Source organism: Leuciscus leuciscus, assembly GCF_965113295.1.
Source record: "Leuciscus leuciscus genome assembly, chromosome: 17".
NCBI lineage: Eukaryota > Metazoa > Chordata > Actinopteri > Cypriniformes > Leuciscidae > Leuciscus > Leuciscus leuciscus.
The window spans coordinates 37,592,805-37,617,169 of record NC_138741.1 but is presented as its reverse complement, the minus strand read 5'-3'; the positions used below and the strand labels follow the sequence as shown (position 1 = coordinate 37,617,169).

Genomic DNA, 24,365 nt, shown 5'->3' with positions numbered 1-24,365 from the left:
ATTGTTTTGGCAAAGTGCTGCACAAAAGAGGTTTACTGTTAAAATTCAATCATGGAAGAAAACTGTAAGATTATGGGCCTCATTCATGAAACTTTCATAATTATATGAGTAAATTCAAAGTAATTTGCACGTAAAATGGACCTTCCCGAAAACTCAGCTTCGGATTCACAAACCCTTTGTAAACATCAGTTTTGATTGTTAAACGTGCGTATGTTAATGAATTCCAATCATTTGTATATAAGGCGCGCGTGCAAGCTCATTCAATTAGCATAATCCCCGTCTATGAATTACAACTACGCAATTTACGTGTCCAGAAACACTGTGGAAACTTCTACCATTATAATGCATACATGCAAAAGAGACTAATGTCATATGCCTAACAATAAATATTCAATTAACGTGCGTCCACCAAATGCCTAATGCTCTTCTGAAAACGGCCAGCTGGTGGCGCTTGAGAGCGCTTTGGAGGCATTGTGTTTTTACAGCTTTGGTTGCTATGACTTGGACAGTTACCAACAATATTAGCTTATCCAGTGTTGTTTAGTCATTGTACAAGTAGGATGATTGGTCGGTGTGGTATTTGTCCCGCCCCTCCTCCACTGTGATTGGATGGCTGGGTAAAAAAGTGACAAGTGCTGCGTTTTACCCAAAGTTGAACAGTTTTCAACTCTTAGCTACAAAAAAAAACAAAGACGGCACACAAACTCGTTAAATATTATTATGCTGGTGTAAATTTCTTTCGTACCAACTAACATTTAGAAAATACGCACATTTTCATTGATCCGAAAATTTACTTCAGAGCGGCTTTACAAACGATTTACACAAAAATTTGTTCAGCTTGTGTTTCATGAATGAGGCCCATTGTGTGATATTCCTTAATGTTTAATAAGTATACTCTACTGTAAAATAGCAATATATTCCTGTCACATTTTCTTCAAGTTAAACTGAACTTTTATTTTGGCGGGTTGTAGTGAAGAGCTGTGAGTTTGAGTGTGTATCTGCCGAGAGTTTTCTCAGATGAAATGGTGAAATGCTGCTGAAGATTAGGTTCATGATTAGGTTTGTGTGTTTAAGTGCAGATGAGCGTCACACATGATTGAGTTTGTGTAGTAGAGCAAACTGAGACAAGCACAACATGCAGACTTCAATAGCCGTGTTTTTGTGTTTTAATATTAAAATCCATATCACCATTTGATTAACTCTGTATCCCTTCTTTTGATTATTTATCCAAAATTTGCCAAATTCTGTAACATTCCGTGTTATACTGGACTCGGCGATTTCATATGCGTTTTCCGCATCGTAAAAATCATAGAGTCCCTATAAAACCTCATGTCAGGGAGGAAAGCACAACCCTCCATCATCTTAACCGGTCATTACTTTACACCAAACAAATGTGACCCACATGACCACGGGCACTGACGGTAACCTGCAGTTATGGGTGTTCTGTGGTTTGAAAATGTGACCATACAAGAACATTTACAACATGAGACTGAGGTGAAGTGGTAGAGGACTGTGAACTCTGAGCCTGGGAAAAGAAACTCACCCACAAGAGAAAACATATCGGAGATCATGCTGGCCTTTATCTTCAAATCAAGAGGAGCATCACTAGAAATATAAAAAGGGAAAAAAGTATTAGTGCACTGTTATGTAAACCTTGTGGGCCAGTGAACTGTTCTGATTTATAAGCCTTTAAGACAACACAGCGCACTCTAACACAAAATCAGATATTGGGCAGAATGTCTAAACTGCTCATTTCCATCCAGTGAAATTGAATGATGATTTATACAGTGTCAAGCTGCAAACACCATCATAACACAGATAATTATTGGCAACCAAACTAAAGAGAATCTTTATGCAATGGTTTGGTTCAGATCAAGCGAAAAACTAAGGCTAGTTTGCAAAAGTAGGTTTTTGAAAAATTCTAAATTCCCTACAATTTTGCAGATCACATCCGAGACATGCGCTACGCTACGCACTTGAACCCCTAAAAATCCAAGAGAGCAAATGCAACGTAACAGCTTGTGACACACGAACCATCACACGAACAATACCGGACAATGACAATCTGAATGTCATTGCTGAACATCTTGACAATGTTCATTAGTAGTATTAGAAAATTGAATGTGAGTGGTGACTGGTGAGAGAGAGTTGCCTGAAAAAACTCTTCGCTCTATGGCTTTTACCAATCTTTACGCAACCACTTGCATGGAAACGCACACGTTGGTTTTCTAACCCTTCATTTCAACTCTCAAGAAGCAGGCGATGACTGTTGGGTATGTTCATACAGTTGATGATGATGGAATACTGTCAAATGATGGCGGTTGTGGTTGCCTCACTTGGTTGCAATATCTTAAAGGGTTAGTTCACCCAAAAATGAAAAAATTTTCAGTAATTACACTCCCTCATGTTGTTCCAACCCCGTAAGACTTATGTTCATCTTCAGAACACAAATTAAGATATTTTTGATGAAATCTGAGAGCTGTCTCACTCCTCCATAGGCTTCTAGGTAATTGAGATCTGCCATCCCAGAAAAGTTAGTAAAGACATTGTTAAAACAGTCTAAGTGACAACAGTGGCTCAACCTTAAGTTTATCAAGCGACGAGAATACTTTTCGTGCGCAAAACAAAACAAAAATAACGACTTTATTCAACCATCTCTTCTCTTCCATGTCATTCTCCTAAGCTGTTACCGTAGTGTAACAGCGCAGCGCTTCTGGGTTGTACGTCAGAACGTAGGCTCACTATTGGCCGACGCTGGTCATGTGTGTGATACATGTGATGCTGACCAATAGTGAGCCTACGTTCTGAGACGTACAACCCAGAAGTGCTGCGCTGTTACACTACGTGAACTCACTCAGAGGCCCACACAGAAGAACATGAATAGTTGAATAAAGTCATTATTTTTGTTTGTTTTTGCGCACAAAAAGTATTCTTGTCGCTTGATAAACTTAAGGTTGAGCCACTGTAGACACTTGGACTATTTTAACGATGTCTTTACTAACTTTTCTGGGATGGCAGATCTCGATTACCTAGCAGCCTATGAAGGAGTGAGACAGCTCTCAGATTTCATCAAAAATATCTTAATTTGTGTTCCGAAGATGAACGAAAGTCTTACGGGGTTGGAACAACATGAGGGTGAGGAATTACTGACAGAATTTTCATTTTTTGGGTGAACTAACCCTTTAATGCAGAGCATCAAAGCTTCTGATCCAGTTGTGGACATGTCTAAACCTGAAAACATCCAATTGAGTAGATCTTTGAAGGCCGACCAAATCACCTGTAACGGGAAATCCTTCCTCTCATCTGGTGTCACGCTTTGAAATAGGCTTTTCTTGGAGGCTTCGATTTGATCCCACCACTTATGACAGATACTCTGGCATAGATCAGTGAGTTCATAAGGAATGCTTGAGATGTTCTTTACACCATATTGAGTTCTACATGGATAAAAATTAGACTTACAGTCTTTTAAAATGGCATGCACTTTATAAAGGTCCCGGAACTCACAACTTTCACAACTGTTTTATGGAGTTTTTGTCTGCTGAAAGTGTTTTGGAAAGTCTTTCATCAGCTCAATAATTTGCATTTTGTTAAACTACTGTACAGTCCATTGAACCCAGTGTACTTCAAGGTAACACTTTAATTCAGGGTCCAATTCTCACTATTAACTAGTTGCATATTACTAGTATATTGGCTGTCTATTAGTTCTTATAAAGCACAAATTCATGCCTTATTCTGCATGATCATATTCTACATCCCTTGATCACACAATACCTAAACTTAACAACTACCTACTAACCTTACTTACTAGTCATAGTTAATATAGTTAGTTAATAGTGAGAATTGGACCCTAAACTAAATTGTGATCAGGGGCGGACTTTACCATTAGGCAAAGGTCGGCAATTGCCCTGGGCCCCGAGCTACCTAGGGGCCCCCTAAAATGCCCTATTAACTTATGCTTAATTATTATTTTTTTTCTATAATTTTTTTTATTATATATTTCTAAAACTCCGTTTGCGAAAAATGGCATCAAATCATTATTGTCGTGTCGCAGACAGGAGGGGGCCCCCCAACTCACTACATTGGACTATTCCATTATCTCACTTACTGCGCATCTGCGAAAGTGACAAGGCTGTGCCAAAAAACTGACGGAGAAAAATAAGTGATTGACAGACAGAGTGTACAGAGTGACAGACAGAGTGTAGAGTAGTAGACAGAGTAAAAATGAAGCGAAGCTAGCTACCCAAGCGGTGCCGAAAAAAGGAGGAAGCGGGAGGAAAGCAAAAAGTCTGTAAAGGTGCGCGGCGCGAAAGTTAAACAATAGCCTACGCAGTAACAGGAGGACTGGGAAATACACAAACAGAGCAAGACGAGTCTAAACGCGAACATTTTAAGTTTCGAAGTTACCCAAGCGGCTAAAATAAAATAAAAAAGTGAAAAGACGCTGATAAGTATTTGGGAACGCTGCCAAAGATGACAAACTTTTTTACGGCTACTGTTGGGGATACAGATCAGGAACAACAACGTCAAACGCACAGAAAAATCGTGAAGCAAAGAGGACACGCAGATCGACATACAAAACTGAGCAGTTTACTTATGAATCATGATATTTAAAAAAAATATCAGCTCTCAGATTCTGTCAATTCTATTGCGAAATTCAAACAATAAATACCGTTTTGCCATTTTAATGTGACGTGACAGATTCCTATAGCGGCACGTGAACTGATCATCTCTAGCTAATAGTAAATAAACACGAATTAACAATGTTGAAAGATACAGTATAACTTACCGAAATGTATATTCCTCATTCATAATATCAATCGTGTTTTTCAACCGCGGAAAGAGGTAAAACAGCTGGTGAACAATCGTCACATAACATTTACCTCAGGAAAGCCATTTAATTGGCTAGAAAAAAAAGAGCTCTAGAGAGTATTTGGCTAAATATGTGTACTATATTACTTATTTTAATCTTAAATTATACCAGCTGATAGGGCTTTTTTTTTTTTCTTGAGAAAAAGTAACGCCTATCTTGTGAAACGTTACCTAATATTTTTCCAAATGAGTCAATACTGAATCAAATCACAAGAATTGAATCGAAATGGTGAAATTTGTCAAGCAAAAAAAAACATAGCTTACCAGATATTGTACCATGTAAACATTGTAACATGTTTCTGTAAAGAAGTGTATGCAGGGTTAAAGGGGACGTTTTTTTCTCCTCTCTAACCTTTACTTCCCCGTAGATTAGCTTTACCTGCCTATCCACCATTCAGTTGGTACATATTTTTTTCGTTCTCTTTTAAAGATTGGATGGGGAGGGGCCCATAGCCTACCTACCTTCGCCTTGGGCCCCCGATTTGCTAAATCCGCCACTGATTGTGATCTACATCACTGTCAACATTTTCGCCAGTCGAAACATTTGATTGCATTTCTATATTTGCCTAAAATCCATTGTTTGAATGGCAGTATGAGATGGGAATTTAAAGCACAAAACACAGTGATCTCAAATTGCACTTGCCTGTATAACACAGGCAGAACACAAACACCCAAAGCCTAGGAAGAAGCAGTTATTGTACACATCAGCAAACACATAAGAAAATGGAAAAATCAAAGGATTAGTGTGTGTGCGTTGCTCACCATGCCAGTGAGGGAGAGAGGTTCACTTCCAAGAGCCACGGTTTGAGGTTGGAATCAATGAGAACGTCGAAACCATACAGTTCTGCGAATTGAGACACACACACGGGTGAATGGGAGGACACACACCACACAGAGGCGGCCAGTGCTACTGAGAGCCGTCTGTGAATGTACATGAACAGATTAAAGCAGTAATGGAAGAAGAAACACAGGCCACATACACATTGAAAACCTCTTTAACATACAGAAGTAAATCCTCTAAATGATCATTCTGTGTGTCTCTCCTGAAACTGTCATGGCTGATAGTGTTGGTGTCCAGACAGTTTGCATTCACTGCACTTTCAATACTAATCGAATTAGGAAATTTTGATAAATTATGACATAAACATTATCTAGCATGTCAAAAAAGCTGTGTGACATCACTGAATTATAATTTTTTTGTTGGTGTTTAAAGTGAAAATGTTTAATGTGTTTTTGACCCAAGTAACCTTGTATTTTAATAAATATGGTTGTTATGACACCAGCAAAATTTCACAATTCTCGATACAATCACACACAATAAAAACTACTAGCCTAACTAATATAAAGTTTTTTTTAAGACAAATAAACAGTCAGTAATAAAATAAGAACAAATGAACAAAACACAAGCGCCAGCACAAATAAATACAATCGAACAAAGATACAAAAGAAATAAACAGTGCTTTATTCTCAAGTAGGTCATAATTGACTAAACACAGCTGAACTGACCTAACTAACGATCTTAACCAGTGAGTGGCGGGAAACAGAGCCAAAGAAGCACATGTGACTGACAAAAACAAACTAAAAGTCCATGAACACAGAAACTAACCGAACATAACCGTAACAATAACAGTAGTATCCAAGTACAGAAATTGAATAATATAAAGTAATCAAATGTAAAATAACACTGGATAGTCTGTATAAGTTAAACATAGATGAATCCTTATTAAAGCTACAAAAGTTATTCAGTCAAGAGCAGTGAGGGATTCTGTCGTTGGTGTTTGATTAGCATTAGTCATTGATGTTTTAGTTTGGTTTTTGATTTTGGCTTCCGACGAAAACATGATGCCGCCCTCTATTCCTTTCCTTTAAAGCGGTGGGCTGTCACCACACATAACATCCAATCAGTCGAATCATGTAACGTCACGTGTAAAAGCGTATTGAGCTGCGAAAGAGACGCTGTTTCTGTCCACGTGATCTGAGATGGAGAGAAACACAGGCAAGTACAGGTCACTTTGGGCTTCGGCGTGTGCTGAAACGGACAAATATTAAATGTTGCCTATGTAGGCAATTCACTAGGTTTTGGAACAGAGCCTATATGTGTCTCTAAATGCTCTCAGGTATAAAGCAGGTCTTTATCAAACAGAAGGGGGGAAACAGTCCTTTCTACATTCACTGACACAAGAGAGAGAGTGTTTGAGTGTGTGTGTGTGTGTGTGTGTGTGTGTGTGTGTGTGTGTGTGTGTGTGTGTGTGTGTGTGTGTGTGTGTGTGTGTGTGTGTGTGTGTGTGTGTGTGTGTGTGTGTGTGTGTGTGTGTGTGTGTGTGTGTGTGTGTGTGTGTGTGTGTGTTCGTGTGTAAACAGAGCTGTTTTAAAGAGCTCATAGAGCGGGTGACATATCGGCTATAAATAAGCCTGTGTCGGCATTCTAACTTTATACTCAATTTCATGGCATCAAAGGGATCAACAGCTGATCCCACTATTCCCACTTCACCTGTGTCTGTCTATATCATTAGACTGATGATGGCTCAGTTCTCATGTGCCTCATTTTAAAAATTAAAAATAATAATAATAATTTAAATGTTTTGCCTATTGTCTTTTAAGAGTTGAATTTATTGTTTTCCTCCTGTCCCGGATTTAGAAACTCAATCTTTAAATATGAAAATCCATCACAAAACTATTAATTACATGGCTAAATCTATGACAATCTAAACAAGAGACTGAAATAATAAAGATTACATAAATAAATGCTTTTAATATTTATTGTGTGAAAACTATTTCTATCTGTGTGATTTTGTGTGTTTTTTTTATTTTATTTTTTTATTGTGTTTTTCAGTATTTTGCCCCAATAACTGATGATTATTTGACTATTTTTGGGTGAACTATCCCTTTAAAAGCTCACAAGTCTTTAAAGTTTTAAAAGTAAAGTTGTGCTCTACTGAAAACTGTTTTGAGCTGTTTCAGACCCAAAAACCAGCTTGACTGTGACGTAGCTCTTCCTCTAACAAACGTTTCTCCACTGATTCATAAGCAGTTGCTCGATTAATACAAATAAAAAGTGCATTTATAAACTATCTGCCAGTTTCAGTTCACCTCTGACCCTATGTAATTTTTCAAGAAAGATCCCAAACCAGATTATGTCACACATGAGTATTTCGTAAAGCTGTTCTGCATGGTATACTGTAATCCATGTATTTGTAAACTGGTAGGATGTGCATGTAAGAGCATCTGGACTTGGTTACCCAATCCCTGAAGACCTCTCGTCACTCATCAGAAGGCCTTCAGAAGAGCTGACAGGATTCAAAACTTGGATAAATCCATAACTACAACCAGATGCTCTTGAATAAGACTTTACCTGCTGCTCCACAGAACACTGAGACAATGACCTGGATCACACGCAGAGCCTCTGTTTGACAGGCACTGGAGTCTGAAGTGAACTGAGAAAAACACATTTACTGCTGGTTCCTGACAACTAAATGCTTGCTTTATTCCCCATCTTTTGACAACCTAAATATGCAACACATACTAAAGGTGCGGTCACATTAGCAACCTTTTGAGGGTTTGAGGGTTAAAAAACTAATTTTTTAAATAGTATTATTGGATAAAGTGCTGCCGAAAAAGATGTAGGCTCATTAGGTTTTATAACAAAGCCAAAACACTGATTCGTTAACTAGTCAACTACTTTTCTGGTTAAATAATGAACTACAACAAACAGGCAGTCGTGAAAGTATGGAAGTAAAATAATGACAAATGTTTTTGAAACAAAAAAGCTTGTTGAATTGCACTACTTGGAGAAAAATATGCATTGCATTAATAACCCAGTTAGCATTTTAATGCACTGTATTTTTAGGGCTTGCATTTTTATGGGCTGAAATGTGTGTCAACATGGTTGTATATTTAAGCTGTGAATATTTCAATTTCACACACATTTTCATTATTAAAAATTCAATAATCCATCACCTTTTAGATTTCACTTCCAAAATATTAATTCCGTTTAAAAATACAGTCTATAATATCCAACGGGCAATTTTCTGTCCATTTTATTTCGCTTCCACAAATTCAGTGGTTCAAATGCGACAGAAAATGCAACATTTGACCTCCGGGAACGGCAGGAATAACAGTAGATTGCCGATTAAAAATCTCCATATCTGTTAGTCGAGCTCACCAGCAGCGGAAGCGCAAGCGGCTGTTGACGAAGGAAACTATAGAGCAACGGGTGAGAGAGTCATTCATTCATAAAAATGGATTTACAGAAATGGAGCAAGCGGTAAGTGTGTGTGATGATTATCAGGGCCAGTATATCTATGGAAAAGCTGATAAAGACACAAAAGCTGTGTTTACACTGAAGTCTTCACAGTTAGTTTTGCACATGTATAAGCAGCTTTCTCTACCGTGAACAAGATTATAATGTTATTCCCCGATGCTGACGTACAGATCAAACGTTAAATCTGAGGTAGTAGACATATATTTCTCTCGGTTGTTTAGTTTTCTTAACTTTACATCACGGAGCTGTGCTTCAGAACTGGGGATTCCCTCAATACGTCACTCTCAAGGATTACCCCACGGTCAGGACACTTTAAGTAACTCAATGGACAAAATACAGTGATAAAAGACCAAACTCACACCTTATTGGGGATGTGGGCTATACTAGATATAGGCACAGGCAAGCGGACTCAGAATATGAACGTTACGCGCATAAAGTTGGCTTGACACTCGATATTCGCACATGTATAGTTAGACAGTTACTGTTACTAAGTCCGACAAGCCATGCCGTAATCATTTTAGTTTTATTATAAGGACATTTATTTCCCGCGCATCTTGAATTTGGGGGTATTTATGTTCAGTTCGGTAGCATGTTTGCCCGCAGTGTCAGGGTTCTTCTGTCACTTCTGTCTAGTCTAGTTCTTGGTTTTGTGACTGTACTGTGTAGCACACAGCTTGTGTTTTACACTGGCTGTGCACTTTCATGTTGTCATGTTTTGTGTGAACATGTGGCTTATGAGTGTTCTCATTGGCTGCGTGTTCATGTCTCGTTTTTGTTAGCACATGGCTTGTGATTTGTTTTACTGGCCATGTGCTTGAGTTTTAGGGCGTTTTTCCACTGGGTTCGTTTGCTGCGGTCCGAACCCGAGTGCGCTAGTTCCCGGCGCCCCCCGCAGCGTTGGTCTGGTTTCACACTCAATTAGTTGTATCGAACCCAGGTGTGTTTGCAGTGATCTTACGTCATCGCAAACGCACACGGAAAACGCATGGAGAATACAACTCGACTGAGCATAGCTGTAATTTGTCTGTTTTTTTGGTGCTATTATGCACAACATAGTGAGAGACAACTACGTTTATGTTCATTACATGGTGTAATTCAGCACATATCCAGGGGACGCCGTGTTTCTGCTGCTCGCAGAAGATTTTTCACTGATGCGACAGTGATACGCATGCGCGGAATACTATACTTCCTGAACAAGCGCGCACCCGAGTCCGTGTTGCTTGCACATTAACGCGAACCGCGCCACGGTTCGGGAGCAACCGAGCTCAGACCACCTCCTCCAGGTAGTCTCGGGTTCGGTACTCTAGTGCGCACCCGGGTCCGATGACAGCGTTCACATTAGCGATTTTTCATGCGAACCGTGCCCCGGTCCGCACTAAACTGCCAGTGTGAAAGCGCCCTTAGTCATGTTTGGTATGAGCACTTGGCTTGTCATGTATGTTTCCTTGTGCCATGTGCTCTCCTGTCGAAGTCTCTAACCCCGATTATTGCCTGATTATTGGTTAATTTGCCCCACCTGCCTTCCCTCATTACCCTCTTTTGTTTGCTTCCCAATTTATTCTCCTTGTGTTTGCAGTCCTGTGCTGGTTCATCGTATAAGGTACCCTCATGTTCCCCGTTCCTGCCAAGTCCAGTTCTTGTAAAGTCTTGCTGCCGGTCTTGTATCCCCCACGGGGTAGTTTTTGTTTTATTTTATGCTTAATAAAAACCCATCCCTCTGCATTTGAGTCCTCCCTACTTTCATCAACCCAAACCCTGACACGCAGCCCATGTTAATTGTTCAACCCTGCCTAAGACACTGCCTAATGAAGCCAGTAACTGTCTACGCAGGCTCAGAGGATCACTAGGTTCTCGAACAGAGCAACAGACGAGGACATCTTTCTTTTATCAGCTCTAAACGCGAGCTGAAAGACCCACACTAATTACTCAAGATGTACAAAAGCACCATTTCGCATTGTGAACACGCGTACAAACACAAACAGCACGCTCCACACACATTCACACTCCGCTTCAAACAGCGAGCAGCCAACAGCCCATGTGCAACGCATTTTCCCTCAATTAGGAGCAGACACCGGTCCTGCCCGCACCTCAGCCCTCACAGGCCGTCTCGCTCTCGACGTCTCACTTCTCTCGGCTCTCGTGGCTCTTTAATGTGTGCTGGGAGGGCCCATTAACATCACCGCAAAATATTCACAGTGAGGAGAATAAATAAGCACCAACTAGGGAAGATCAAAGCAGAGCGTTATTATGAGACGTTGGGCTCTGGAATCGAAAAAACAAGCCCAAACCAAACTAACCACACAACAACAATAACAAGAGCGTAACGTATCATCTCACTGGGTGTCTCCTGCGTCTGCTGTGGCACTTGACAATGTTGCATCACTGCAGAAATGAATCGTATTCCTGCTGGTTTTGGGTGTCTTTTCATAAACAATATAATAGAGGGTGGAGTGGCTTGCATTAACTCACTGATGAAATATAACTTGACTTCTAAGCTTAAGTAAGAGACAATTTACACACGATTACAGCACTGCAGAGAACTGCATATCTCTTCAGCCATGGAGACTGGAAGACTCTCAGCAATATTTAGCAGTACTCCAAATATATATATTATATAATATATTATTCATCCAAAAATATGCAAACTGTTGTTGCTGCTGCTGCTTTTATTCACAAAAAGAGAAATGTGAAGGATCTTCATGACTAGGCCTGTCGCAATAATCCATATATCGACTTATCGCACAATATATGTACATGACCTCTATCATTTTTGATGACACAAAATATCGCCCATTATGGCGATTTAATAAATGTCACCAATATTTTGCCGATCGTGCAGTCATCTTGTCTGTTCTCCGTGTCGGAGGCGAAAGCGGGGCTCGGGCAGTTCCTTCATACACAGAGAGGTTATCGACAGGTGAAAAAAGGCATCATTTGAGGCGTTATAGTGTTTTCCTGACAACTACAGGCAGTTTGGTAGAATAAGTCCAAATGCACTCGATTTCAAAGCCACAATCCACTGTTGTAATGCAAACATAAACATCACAGTGCAAAATGGTGCACACTTACTTTTAGCAGCAGATATATATACCCATAAGTGCCTTTTTTGCATTTGCAAGTCTGTTTATTTACTATTTATTCAAAAAAATATATATATTTAGGATATTTAATTTACATAATTAAAGAATTTAAAAGGTTGTTGTGTGTAGGCTTACTTGGATTATTATGCTGTTATATTATGCTCATATTTTTCAGTAGCATAGCATAAAATGGTCTTAAAATGACACTAATATCACTTATCGCAATTATTTCTGAGACAATATATCGCACAACAAAAAGTAGTTATCGTGACAGGCCTATTCATGAGGCTCTTTTCCCATGTGACCACATTCAAAAAAATGCCATAAAAGTATTAAAGCAGTGCATGTGACTTGTGGACCAAGCTTGTTGCAATGCATTAGGATTGCCTTATCCATAAAGAAAACATGGGATGTCCATCTTTCTGTTGTGAGCACACTTTAAAATGCCACCTACTAACAACTCCTTTTACTACTAACAAAGCCTTTTAATACCTACTTTGTCAAATATCTTGGGCATTACTGTAATGCAGGGGGAAATGCTTCAGTGGCGCTGTGGTGAAGCCAAGTTGTCGTTTTTTTATGATCAATGTTTGTCCAATCTTCACCAAAATTGGTTCAGATCATCTTCAGACCAAGCCTTACAAATGTACAGTAAGTAATTGGAGTTTTGATTTTCAAACTGTTGAAAACTGACAAATAAACAGGAAGGAAAACGGTGAGACAATTGCAGATGCAAAGAAATGCTTCATTAGGAATTTCTGGTGAAATAATAAAAAATTCATTTTGATTTAATGTGTAGGTTTAAGTGTAAGTGTACATGAAAACAATAAACTACCCAGTAGAAAAAAAATGTAACCAGCCTAAGCTCTATTGTTGGCCACCCTGCTAAACACCAGTTTGGTCAGTCTGGGAGACCAGCTTAAACCAGCTGAGACCAGCAGGGAAAGCGGAGACAGGTCTTTGAATTTGGCTGCAACTGTAGTCAATTACGAGTAGACTGACCTGTGTTCTTCTAAAATGTCTTTATTAAAAACACGGCACTGTGGCTCATGACCACACAAATACAGCCCTATAAAGCATGTAAGACGAGTGTGCTTGGCCCTGAAACCGCAGCTTACAGCTCTATTTTAAAATCTAAAATGATGTGGCAAAACTGGTGACGTTGTGATAGAGACCCAAACGGTCACAAGGAGAATCACACCAGGCATCCATTTAAAAGTCGTTCCAATAGAAGTTTAATACTTTAAAGGCAAGGAAGTGCAAAAGGTCCAAAAAACAGTGGATAAGAGTACAAATAAAAACAAAGGTTACAGTCTAAAAAAAACTGTCTAAAAACTAGCACAAACTTCTCTCATTAACTGTTGGAGACTGAAGTTTCTCATGCTCAAGCAGCATTAAAAACATTTGCATTAAGCTCTAAACCACTCTCTGTCCCGCCTCACTTCTGAACACGCTTACATGCAGAATTTTGCCGCCTTTAGTTAATTGGAACAAACCATTTTCTGTTAAACTAATGCTTGTCTCTCTATACATTTCAGCAAGTTCCCTAAATGATAGTTAATACATAAATACAACATACAGGCAAGATAAAAAAAAAAACAAATGTGTCATTAGCACAACTGCTATGTCCTAAATTTGTTAAAATTAGCATTTCCCAAGAGCTTAGGCCTACTCTTCTAACAACAGGAAATTAAAAAGTAAAACTCCACATGGACAATTACAATATGCATGATCTGAAGAACAATAAGGACACAGTTTTGAGGGATGGAGAAGCAAAACTGGCTCTCCATCACACATGTAATAAAACAGCTTGGCTAATCAAGAATCATCAGCTGTTCATTAATCACAGAAACAGAGTGATGATGAGAAGGATGGGCGGCACAAACTCAAGCAAAACGTCACAGCAAATGCAGTTCTTTACTGTAAGTCTTTGCGCTAAAGTTGGCAATGTTTTGGTATCAAATCAATTACAAAATGATCCTTGATGGATCACAATGGATCTTGTCCTCCAATTTTTTTACCAGTACACACTAGTTGTCACAATACCAAAATTTCAGTAACTGTTAAATATATGAAATATGACCTTTTCCGGAAAATATGGCATCAGCATTGAATAGCTTTCTTTTGTTTACAGTTAAAGACACCAGGCTTTACTGTAAATTAGCAACACTGAAATTCTTCTGCACATTGTAAGAGTTGCAATACGAAGCAAGAGCCTGGGTTTCTCACAACACAGTTTCTTTGTGTGGAACTGGCAGAAACATCATAACGTTGTAAGAATCAGTTCAGATTCATTTAAGAAAGAATCGTGTGTTTTTTTCACCACACTGTAAAACGTGATCAGTTGACTTAACTTAAAAAAATTGAGGAAACCTGTTGCCTTAAAATTATTAAGTAACTAAACTTCATGCTTAATCAAAAATAATTAAGTAATGTGGAATTGTCAAGTTCACATAACTTAATTTTTTCAATTAAGCATTACGTTTATTTACTTACAGTTTTTCTCAGTCGCTTTGGTGCATTTCTCACATCACTATTTACATTTGCACAACAGTAAGTTCAACCTCCACAACATTTAGTCATTTGTGCACATCATAGTAGCAGTTTCTCATTCCTTCCAACAAATTGCAAATGCTTTTGGACATGCGTCAATTGCTTTCATACAACTCTCTGCTGTTTTATGACATTATCATTTGCTTATGTCATGTCAGTCAAAATTAACTATACTTGTGATTGCTGAATAGTCATTCCATATAAAACTAATAGTCCTCATTTCATTGCTTGAGTCATTACATACAAAAATGTTGAACTAGTTGTCAAAATCGGTCAAGCAAATTTTACACATTTTTTTAAATCATTTTTTTTCCCTGAAAAAAAGCAAAACTCTTTCTCTTTTTCTGACTGCAAGAGATGATATTCGCTGTGATGTAGATGAAATCACGTGGCCAGACAGAGAGGAACGTCTGGATGTGCATGAATGATTACAGTACTATGTATGTTGTATGTTCAGTTCCAATATGTACTGCAATATTGTTTCCAGTTGTGCACAGCTCTACCCAAAGGGACTTTATGTTTGTTGTAAATAAGGGTGTATTTTTTCTTTTGCACAATGCTGTGAACAAATTAAAATAGCAAAGAGCATATGCAGTAAAAATGTGTCTTGTACTCAGTTACCTCACTAAATACAGTAATGTGTAACTTTACTGTATTTTTCAAATGGCTGTGCAAATAGTATATAGTGCTGTCTTGAGCATTTTCAGGTAGTGTCACCAAGATCTGACTTTTTTTGCATTGGAAAACATTTACAGAGTAAACTGTCATAATGAAAACATGACAAAGCCATTAGACTATCTTGTTCATAAACAATAGTGTCAGGACTTTTCATCTTGATGACACTGACACTTTCATTGACATGAATACTTGCTTTTGAGGAATGATCTATCTCCATTTTGAGCAAGTGACACGCTTTTGCAGGTTATCAACTAGGTTTTGCAGTTTGTACTAATTGTTTTGAGAACTGCATTAACTGTTGTGCAAATGTAAATAGTGATGTGAGAAATGCACCAAAGCGACTGAGAAAAACTGTAATAATTTTAAGGCAACGGGTTTAACTCAATTTTTTTAAGTAAGTGAACTGAGACCAATAATTCAGCCATCGTTGAGCATGCCACAATAAACGATCAAAGAAAGACAAAATAAATCTTTTACAATTCATGAAATTTGTCTCAGACCACAAAAATCATAGAGTGTGCACTCGTATAAAGAAGCACTGAAATGCACTTAAAGACGTGAATGGCCATTACACAAATACGGCCCAACACACACAGAGGCTCATTTATTCACAAGTAAAGGACTGTTCCTGCTTTCCGTGTCAGAGGTGAAGAGCGACCCATGAAGCATCATGTTACAGGACTTCATCTAGACAGCAGCTGAACAAAGACAAACCCGACAATACGGACCATATAAAAGAGGGAATCGACCGTGTGGCTCTGATCCAGATTGACTGGAGATGAGATGTAAACTGGGAAAACAATGGGGCTGTTCTGCTGGAGCCAATGCTAAAGACCTTTCTCAGCACTGCCTCATTCATTATCCTCCGCATCACTTCCTGACTCTGCTACCTTATTTTATAGCTTTTTGTATGACATGGAGATTTCTCATTGTGAGTGTGATGAAGTCGGCCATATACACTCACACACACACACAAGAGGAAAGGATGAATAAAGGATATATATATAAAACAAATATAAAGACATTTAGTGATGCGCCGAAATTTCAGCCACCAAAAATATTCCTTGCAAATTAGTTTCAGCCGAAAGAGTCTGGAGTGCTGAAAACATGTGTGACGTATGAGAAGCGTTTCTCTGGTGGTGTGTTTTATCTATGGTAGTTTCATGCACACAACATGAATAAACTAAAACAATAAACATGTCAGCTGAACAATACTTTCAGTAAACATTATTTGTACTGCGCCTGCCATCCAATAATCACATAAAGCTTTGTGTTTTATTACTTTTGATTTGAAATTATTTCTCAGCTTCCAAATGAAAACAAATGTCTTTATGTCTCTTTAATGTGTGGTGACAGATCGCTGTAGCGGCACATAAACCGTTCATCTTTTCTTCTTTACTAGTTACAGCAGCAAATAAACAAGTAAACATCAGAAGGAATATTGAAAGATACAGAACAGCGTACTGTAATGAATCCTGGCTCATGTCAATCAGTGTTTCAACTGCCGAAAGATGTCAATAAAACAGCTTGTAAATAATGTCACTTTACGTTACATTTACCTCAGAAAAGCCTTTCAGTGACCATAAACTTGTTTGTTGACAAGAAAAAAAAAAACTCTGGAGAGGAGCGTTTTGATAAATATATGCACTATATTACATATTCATTATATTTTTCTTATGTCTTATTTATTGTATTTTGAATAATTTGGCAACCTTTTAAATGTTTATATTTCAACAATGATTTGGAGTATGTGTCATTAAAAAGTTGATATAAAACCCTTCATTATGTGCAATTCATATATTCAACTCAACTATATATATTATGGCATGCCATTCAGGAAATTATTGTATTTATAATATGAAGTTTGAATATATGGAATGAATCTCTGAATATATTGAATGAAACTGAATATATGGAATGAATCTCTGAATATATGGAATGAAACACTGAATATATGGAATGAAACACTGAATATATATTCATATATGGATATATGGAAAGAATGAATCTCTGAATATATGGAATGAAACTGAATCTATGGAATGAAACACTGAATATATGGAATGAAACACTGAATATATGGAATGAAACACTGAATATATGGAATGAAACACTGAATATATGGAATGAAACACCGAATATATGGAATGAAACACTGAATATATGGAATGAAACACTGAATATTATTCAGTGAAATTATAACACAGGAAATTATTGTATTTATAATATGAAGTTTGAATATATGGAATGAAACACTGAAAATATGGAATGAAACACCGAATATATGGAATGAAACACTGAATATATATTCATATATGGATATATGGAATGAATGAATCTCTGAATATATGGAATGAAACACTGAATATATGGAATGAAACACTGAATATATGGAATGAAACACTGAAAATATGGAACGGAACTCTGAATATATGGAATGAAACTGAATATATGGAAAGACACTTGAATATATGGAAAGACACTTGAATATATGGAATGAAACTGAATATATGGAAAGACACTTGAATATATGGAATGAAACTGAATATATGGAAAGACACTTGAATATATGGAATGAAACAACGAATATACGGAACGGAACTCTGAATATATGGAATGAAACACTGAAAATATGGAATGAAACACTGAAAATATGGAATGAAACTGAATATATGGAATGAAACTCTGAATATATGGAACGGAACAAAGAATATATGGAATGAAACTTGAAAATATGGAATGAAACTTAAATATATGGAATGAAACCCAGAATATATGGAATTAAACTTGAAAATATGGAATGAAATAATGATGAGCTACAGTAATGCATGTCCTGGGAAAAATACTGGTAACCAAATTCAGTACAGTTCTACTAATGAAGAAATTCATTCACTATTGCATCGCAGAAGACTGAATGCTGTGAACTTCACTGGAGGATGGAAGTTCTGGAAGTTCCTGCTTATCAGGCAAACATAAATACAGAAGGAGCCCCTATCTACAAGTGATGCAGAATGTGCACTCCACAGGTTCATACCATGCATGCACTTGTGTATCAGCTTCTACCTGGAGTGCTAAGAGATTCATAAATTCCTTTGATAATGATGCATAATGTTTAAGCAACACTCTGATGAACACGATTACTCATAAGCATTAAGAATGTTGCAATAATGAAAATATGATCCTCATGATAACGGGATGTAGACTCCAAACTGTCTGTGATGTTTGAAATATGACCAGCTGTTGCAAAAAAGTTTTCTAGTGCAACAAACTATAGGAAATTTTCAGGGAATGCCATTTTTAAAATCATGGAATTCCGAAGTCATGGAATATTACTCTGATAACAAGGATATAACTATACATTATTCATTAAGTACTGTCCAATTTGCACTTTCATTTCATATATTCACACTTGTATTCAATATACTGTATATATATTCAAGTTTCATTCCATATATTCAGAGTTCCATACCATATACTCAAAAATTCAAATTATAAAAACAATAATTTCATGAACTGTATGTCATAATACATATATATATATGTTCAATGTTTTATTGATTATTAAATATACATTATTTTCAGCTTCAGTTTAGAGCTAATTGAAACTTTTATTTCAGTTTCTGTGTTTTGGTAAATAAATTTGTGTCAATGCATCACTAACATTATTTCCATATTACACTTGTTGTGTTGTATGTTATAGCTCGCACAGAGGAGTAGAATATTACTTTAATAACATACGTCACTGATGCTTATGCGCAGGTTCACACATTTCGGCTAAAAAGCAAGCTCCCAGAGCAATAAGACAGTTGTGTGAGTCGCTCTTTACAATAATTTAGCTCCAACAATAGAGTTCAGCTCCAAAACACCTGGCCGGAAGTTTGTAGAGATCCCGAAGATCAGCTGGTGCTGGTGTGTTTAATTAGGACTGGACGACCCTGATGTAAAAAGTTATTTTACCATATTAAACAGGCCATTTTATTCATTTCACACTGTCTCCATCACATTCCACTGATGCACCTGCATGGGCGGCTCATATTCAGTCATGTGACACAGTGAAGTGAACCTCCTGCCCTCCTCCAGTATCCATCATGCACCAAAGATGAGGGCATACACTGGGTAAAGATATCCTTTTCATGCAGGTGATCGTCCGATAGCGGAGCAATGCACCTGCACTGTTATCAGAGATTAAACCAGGAAATATTATGTCTACAGACACGTTACAGAGGAATGACAAACACTGCAGCGAACAGAAAGATATAAAGTTAAATCTACACAGATCCTAGCATTACAACAGTACACAGGTACTGTCTACTCTGGAAATACTGGAACGAATAAAGAGTGAAAAAGACACCGCTTCTTCAACCTTTAAATAAGAGAATCTGACCTACAACCAGGAACGGAACCAGGGCTTCTGACAGAAGTGAATTTCTTGCTTTGTTACCTTACATGACACTCATTTGTGTTCAGTTTTGGGAGGGTGATGTGGCACATGAGGAGAACTATAGAGCCACACCTTTTTTAAACTCAATAAGGTACATGTCCCCTTGTAGTCAATAACCGTATCCCTTAAAACTCATCCTTGATCACCAAAATGACATATTTAAAGTTTTTGCCTTAAAATATCGTGACTGTAACTCGACACCCTTGCCTCATTAAGTATTCGGATTTCTATGAATATGCAAATGAGCCCCGCCTCCACTCACTCACTCAGCTCAGAGATCCACTGGTTGACGATCACACGTTGATCTGATTGGTTACAAGGTAGTTTGTGACGTCAGAAACACCAGCGATTTCAAAGCGTGTTTGAGACTGTCTTTGGTTCACTGCAGTTTTAAGGAGGAAATACTCAGCAATGCTGTCGACTTATGAATTTACACATGGTTTGTCTTAAAGCATATTTAACACACCACATAGACACATAAACAACATTAAAAGCTGGATTTTCACCACAGGGGGACTTTAACATTAGTTAACTAAATTAGTTAACAGTACTTGTAAAACACTTATTAATCTTAGTTAAAGTTAATTTCAACATTTACTAATACATTCTTAGAATCAAAGGTTGTATCTGTTAATATTATTTAATAGACCTGAGCTGACATTAACTTACAATGAACAGTATTTTTCTGAATTAACTATCATTTACAAGCATTAATAAATCATGTAGCAAATGACTTGCTCATTGTTAGTTAACCCTCTGGGGACCAAGCTGTTTTTGGGGCCCTTGAGATGTTCTGACATGCTCTGACATTTGTGCTTTTTTCAGTTATTTATAAACATGTTAATGGCAAAGGTGTAAATTCATCTCTATATAGCACAAACAGGCCTACCATAATATGCGAGCAACATGTATGTAGATGTTTGTATTTTTAAGAGAATAATGTTTATGCGTGGTTATTTAAAAAAATAAAAATGAAAGTTGCTGAAATAAGACCACAAAACTCATACAAAATATGTGCCCACAAGACTTTTGACTAATGGATGTTTTCTCTTGGAGTTCTAGCTTCAAAATTATGTGAAAATAGTCTTGCTTTATCGTTCACAAAAAAAAAATACATTGATTTAAATGGTGTAAAACAGGTTTTGCTTGGAAAGCCAATATGCGAGGGGGAGGAGTAGTTTACACCTTAGTCCCACCCACTCTGCATAATGACTCTGCATAATTAGCCATTCATTCAGGTGTGACACTGACTGAGCCACAATGCAAGGACAAAATAGCCTATATATTTAGAAGAAGACTTATATTGACCATTTAAGATTTTGCTTACATCTATCTTGTAAATATGTTTTGCTATTTTATTAAAAAGGTTACAATTACAACAATAATTACAATTTCAGCAATATTTCTGCAAAAAAAGTACTCTTTCTTTGTAAAAAAAAAAAAAAAAAGATTATAGGCCTACATTTTATCATATGTATTCATTAGTTTGAATATAGCCAACATTGGAACATCTTAGTCTATGACTTTATTTTTGACAAAATAGTATTTTATATATATGAGCAGAAAAGCTTATTTGATGTGACAGTATATTCTACAGTAAAAACTGTACCCAAATCTAGTCAACAAAATGTTGTCTTTCATACTTCGCCTGACTGTAACGCAGTAACTGTAACTGTAAAAGCAGTTTATTCTTTCACACACAGACGCGCGATTCATATTTAGGCTAAACAGTCTTTACAAATAGACGCGCGATTCATATTATAGAAACGCGATTCATCTTTTTGTTTACATAAGCCTACAACGTTATTCCATAACGTTATTCCACATTAACACTTGAGAAAGGATAACTTAGCCTACCTCACTCCTCAGCGGGATTTGCTCCTCATATCAGCACGGAAAATTTTCTCCATAAGGTAGGCTATATTATGCCTCTTTGTTTACAGCTGATGTGGGGGCGTTTCACAGACTGAAATGGTTCTCAGAATTTGCGTTTGAATAGCACGCGCTCTCCGGGGCGTGGTCAAATTACTTTTGAATGGCTCCTAATGAGCTCGACTGGAGTCGCTCTCTTTTTATACAGATTACAGAAGCTGATAATATTTGTTTTTTATATAAATTACTTCATTTAAAAGCTGCGATCTCAAGCTTTATGCCCGTGGGTCTGTTTGCCTGTTTGACTGAATTTTCGCGGAGTTATAGATAATTTTCGAACGCGTTTCAAATGGGAGTTTACTGACAGAGAGAAGGCAGAAATAGCATCATGTTAGTTTTTCTTTATTTGTCAAAAAGCAAAACACTTTATTTGTATTGTGAGTATACAGAAAAAAAATAGAAACTGAACAGGATCGATTGATGTATTACACGAAAATGAAAGATCAAAATTAACAGAGCATTTTGTGTTTATTTTTCATTGCTAAAAAAAAAAACGAGCAAAACGCGCGGGCGCGTTTTTGGTCCCCAGAGGGTTAATGCCTTATCTAATGTTAACTAATGAGACATTACTGTAACGTTACCAGGTTTTTCATCTAATGTTGATATTTTAATTTTATTGCAGGTTAATGTTAATTAACAATGTTTTTTATAGTTTTAGTTTGAGTTAATAACCTTGCTAATATGTTAACATGAATCAGAGAAGTGATGAATTGAATGTGTCAGTGATTACTCTGGAGGATAATGTGTTTGACCTCATGCAGGTATTTATTTAACACCCCATAATCATTCAGAATGAGAAACATTTGGACTGCGCTTTGCTCTGGCAGCGAATATCGTTGTGTTTTCACCTCCATAAACAGTCTGTCATACAGTAAAGTCTGCGTTCCTCTGCTCAAGCACACGGCAGAGATCGTTACGGGACGCCACTGCAAACCTGCCTTTACTCTGGGGTTTACAATGATCACACAGTCAAATAATAATGCTGATCTATGGGGTTTGAAACCTTGTTTCAAAAGTACCAACCAGTTACCACAATATTGAGTGTTTTTATGCCAGATTTTTTGTTAAAAAACAGGAAAAACAACATTGATGTATAATATAAGCCATCTTATTGGCTATCTGCAAGCCTTAACACCGTGTCCTAACCAGACGCGATGCGATAAGCGACAAAATCAAAGCCCACAGCCAATCAGAACAGCATGTGGGCGGAGTTAGCCAATCAGAACAGCATGTGGGCGGAGTCAGCCAATCAGAACAGCATGTGGGCGGAGTCAGCCAATCAGAACAGCGTGTGGGCGGAGTCTCGCAGCGAGTGCACAGCACCAGAGAGTAATCTCGACGGTATTCAAAGTCACATTACATGCTTTTAACATTGAATAAAGCACATAAACAGTCCCTGAGATTATCATCGCCACACTTTGTGTTTGTTGTTCCAGCGCGACGTTGCAGAAAAATAGAAACCGTTTCTAAAATAGAAACGTTGCGTGTCGCCGTCGCGGCTGGTTAGGACACACACTCGTCGCGTGTAGTTAGGACACACACTCGTCGCGTGTAGTTAGGACACACACTCGTCGCGTGTAGTTAGGACACACACTCGTCGCGTGTAGTTAGGACACACACTCGTCGCGTGTAGTTAGGACACACACTCGTCGCGTGTAGTTAGGACACACACTCGTCGCGTGTAGTTAGGACACACACTCGTCGCGTGTAGTTAGGACACACACTCGTCGCGTGTAGTTAGGACACGGTGTGACTTCAAAAAATCTTGATTAGCCAAAATGTCCCATTATATGCGGCGTCTTACCGAAGCAGTTGCACCGATGAGGGACGAACATCTTGCAGGCCGTGGCGATGTGGATCTCAGCACTCAGAACAGCTTTAATGATCAGATCCTCAATCTGACCCATGAGCACTGACACACACACACAGAGAAGCAAACACCAGCTTATTTAAACATTTATATATTCTCTGTATCATGCCAAACATGACCACTCACAAAAGCATCAAAACATTTTTCCTCCCATCTCATATTATTTTCCATCACTAGTTTTGCAAGTAAACGAAACGTTTCTCAAGGGAAGGAAAAACTTTTGCATTGTTCCAGAAAAGAGAGAACGCAAAACGTTCAGAAAGCAAACACAACGTCTCTCAGGGGAACATAACACTTTTTTTTTTTTGGAAGAATGAAAATATTTTTCCTCCCATCTCATATTATTTCCATCACCAGTTTTGCATTCGCTTGCAAAATTTTGTGAGCAAACGCAAAGTTTCTCAGAAAGCAAAACTTTTTTGACTGAATGAAAAATGTTTCTGTTTTTTTGTCTAAATTGGTGGATATTTACTTATGATATAATAATTTAATAGCAAATGAGTTGTTAAATGAAATTACACTTATTTGACAAAAATGCTTTATTCAAAAAATATCTGACAGAATAAAATGTGCAGTGACAGAATTTCAAATCAGAATCATCTCAAAAATGAGATCCACCAAGTGAGTCATAATCCATAGTCATAAATCCAGCGCTGTGTTTGTCAGGAGTAACAAGCGTGT

At 37.6% G+C, this 24,365-nt stretch overlaps 1 protein-coding gene across 2 annotated transcripts in view; it reads right to left on the bottom strand.

The window, feature by feature from the left end:
- Nucleotides 1-24,365, bottom strand: part of ttll5 (tubulin tyrosine ligase-like family, member 5) — a 120,975-nt gene that overhangs the window by 77,840 nt on the left and 18,770 nt on the right. For both annotated transcript variants that reach the window (XM_082143407.1, XM_082143408.1), the window contains exons 12-14: nt 23,619-23,726; nt 5,632-5,713; nt 1,544-1,605 (exon numbers count right to left, since the gene is read on the bottom strand). In XM_082143407.1, coding sequence (XP_081999533.1) covers nt 1,544-1,605; nt 5,632-5,713; nt 23,619-23,726 — 252 coding nt within the window. The remainder of the gene's footprint in view (nt 1-1,543; nt 1,606-5,631; nt 5,714-23,618; nt 23,727-24,365) is intronic.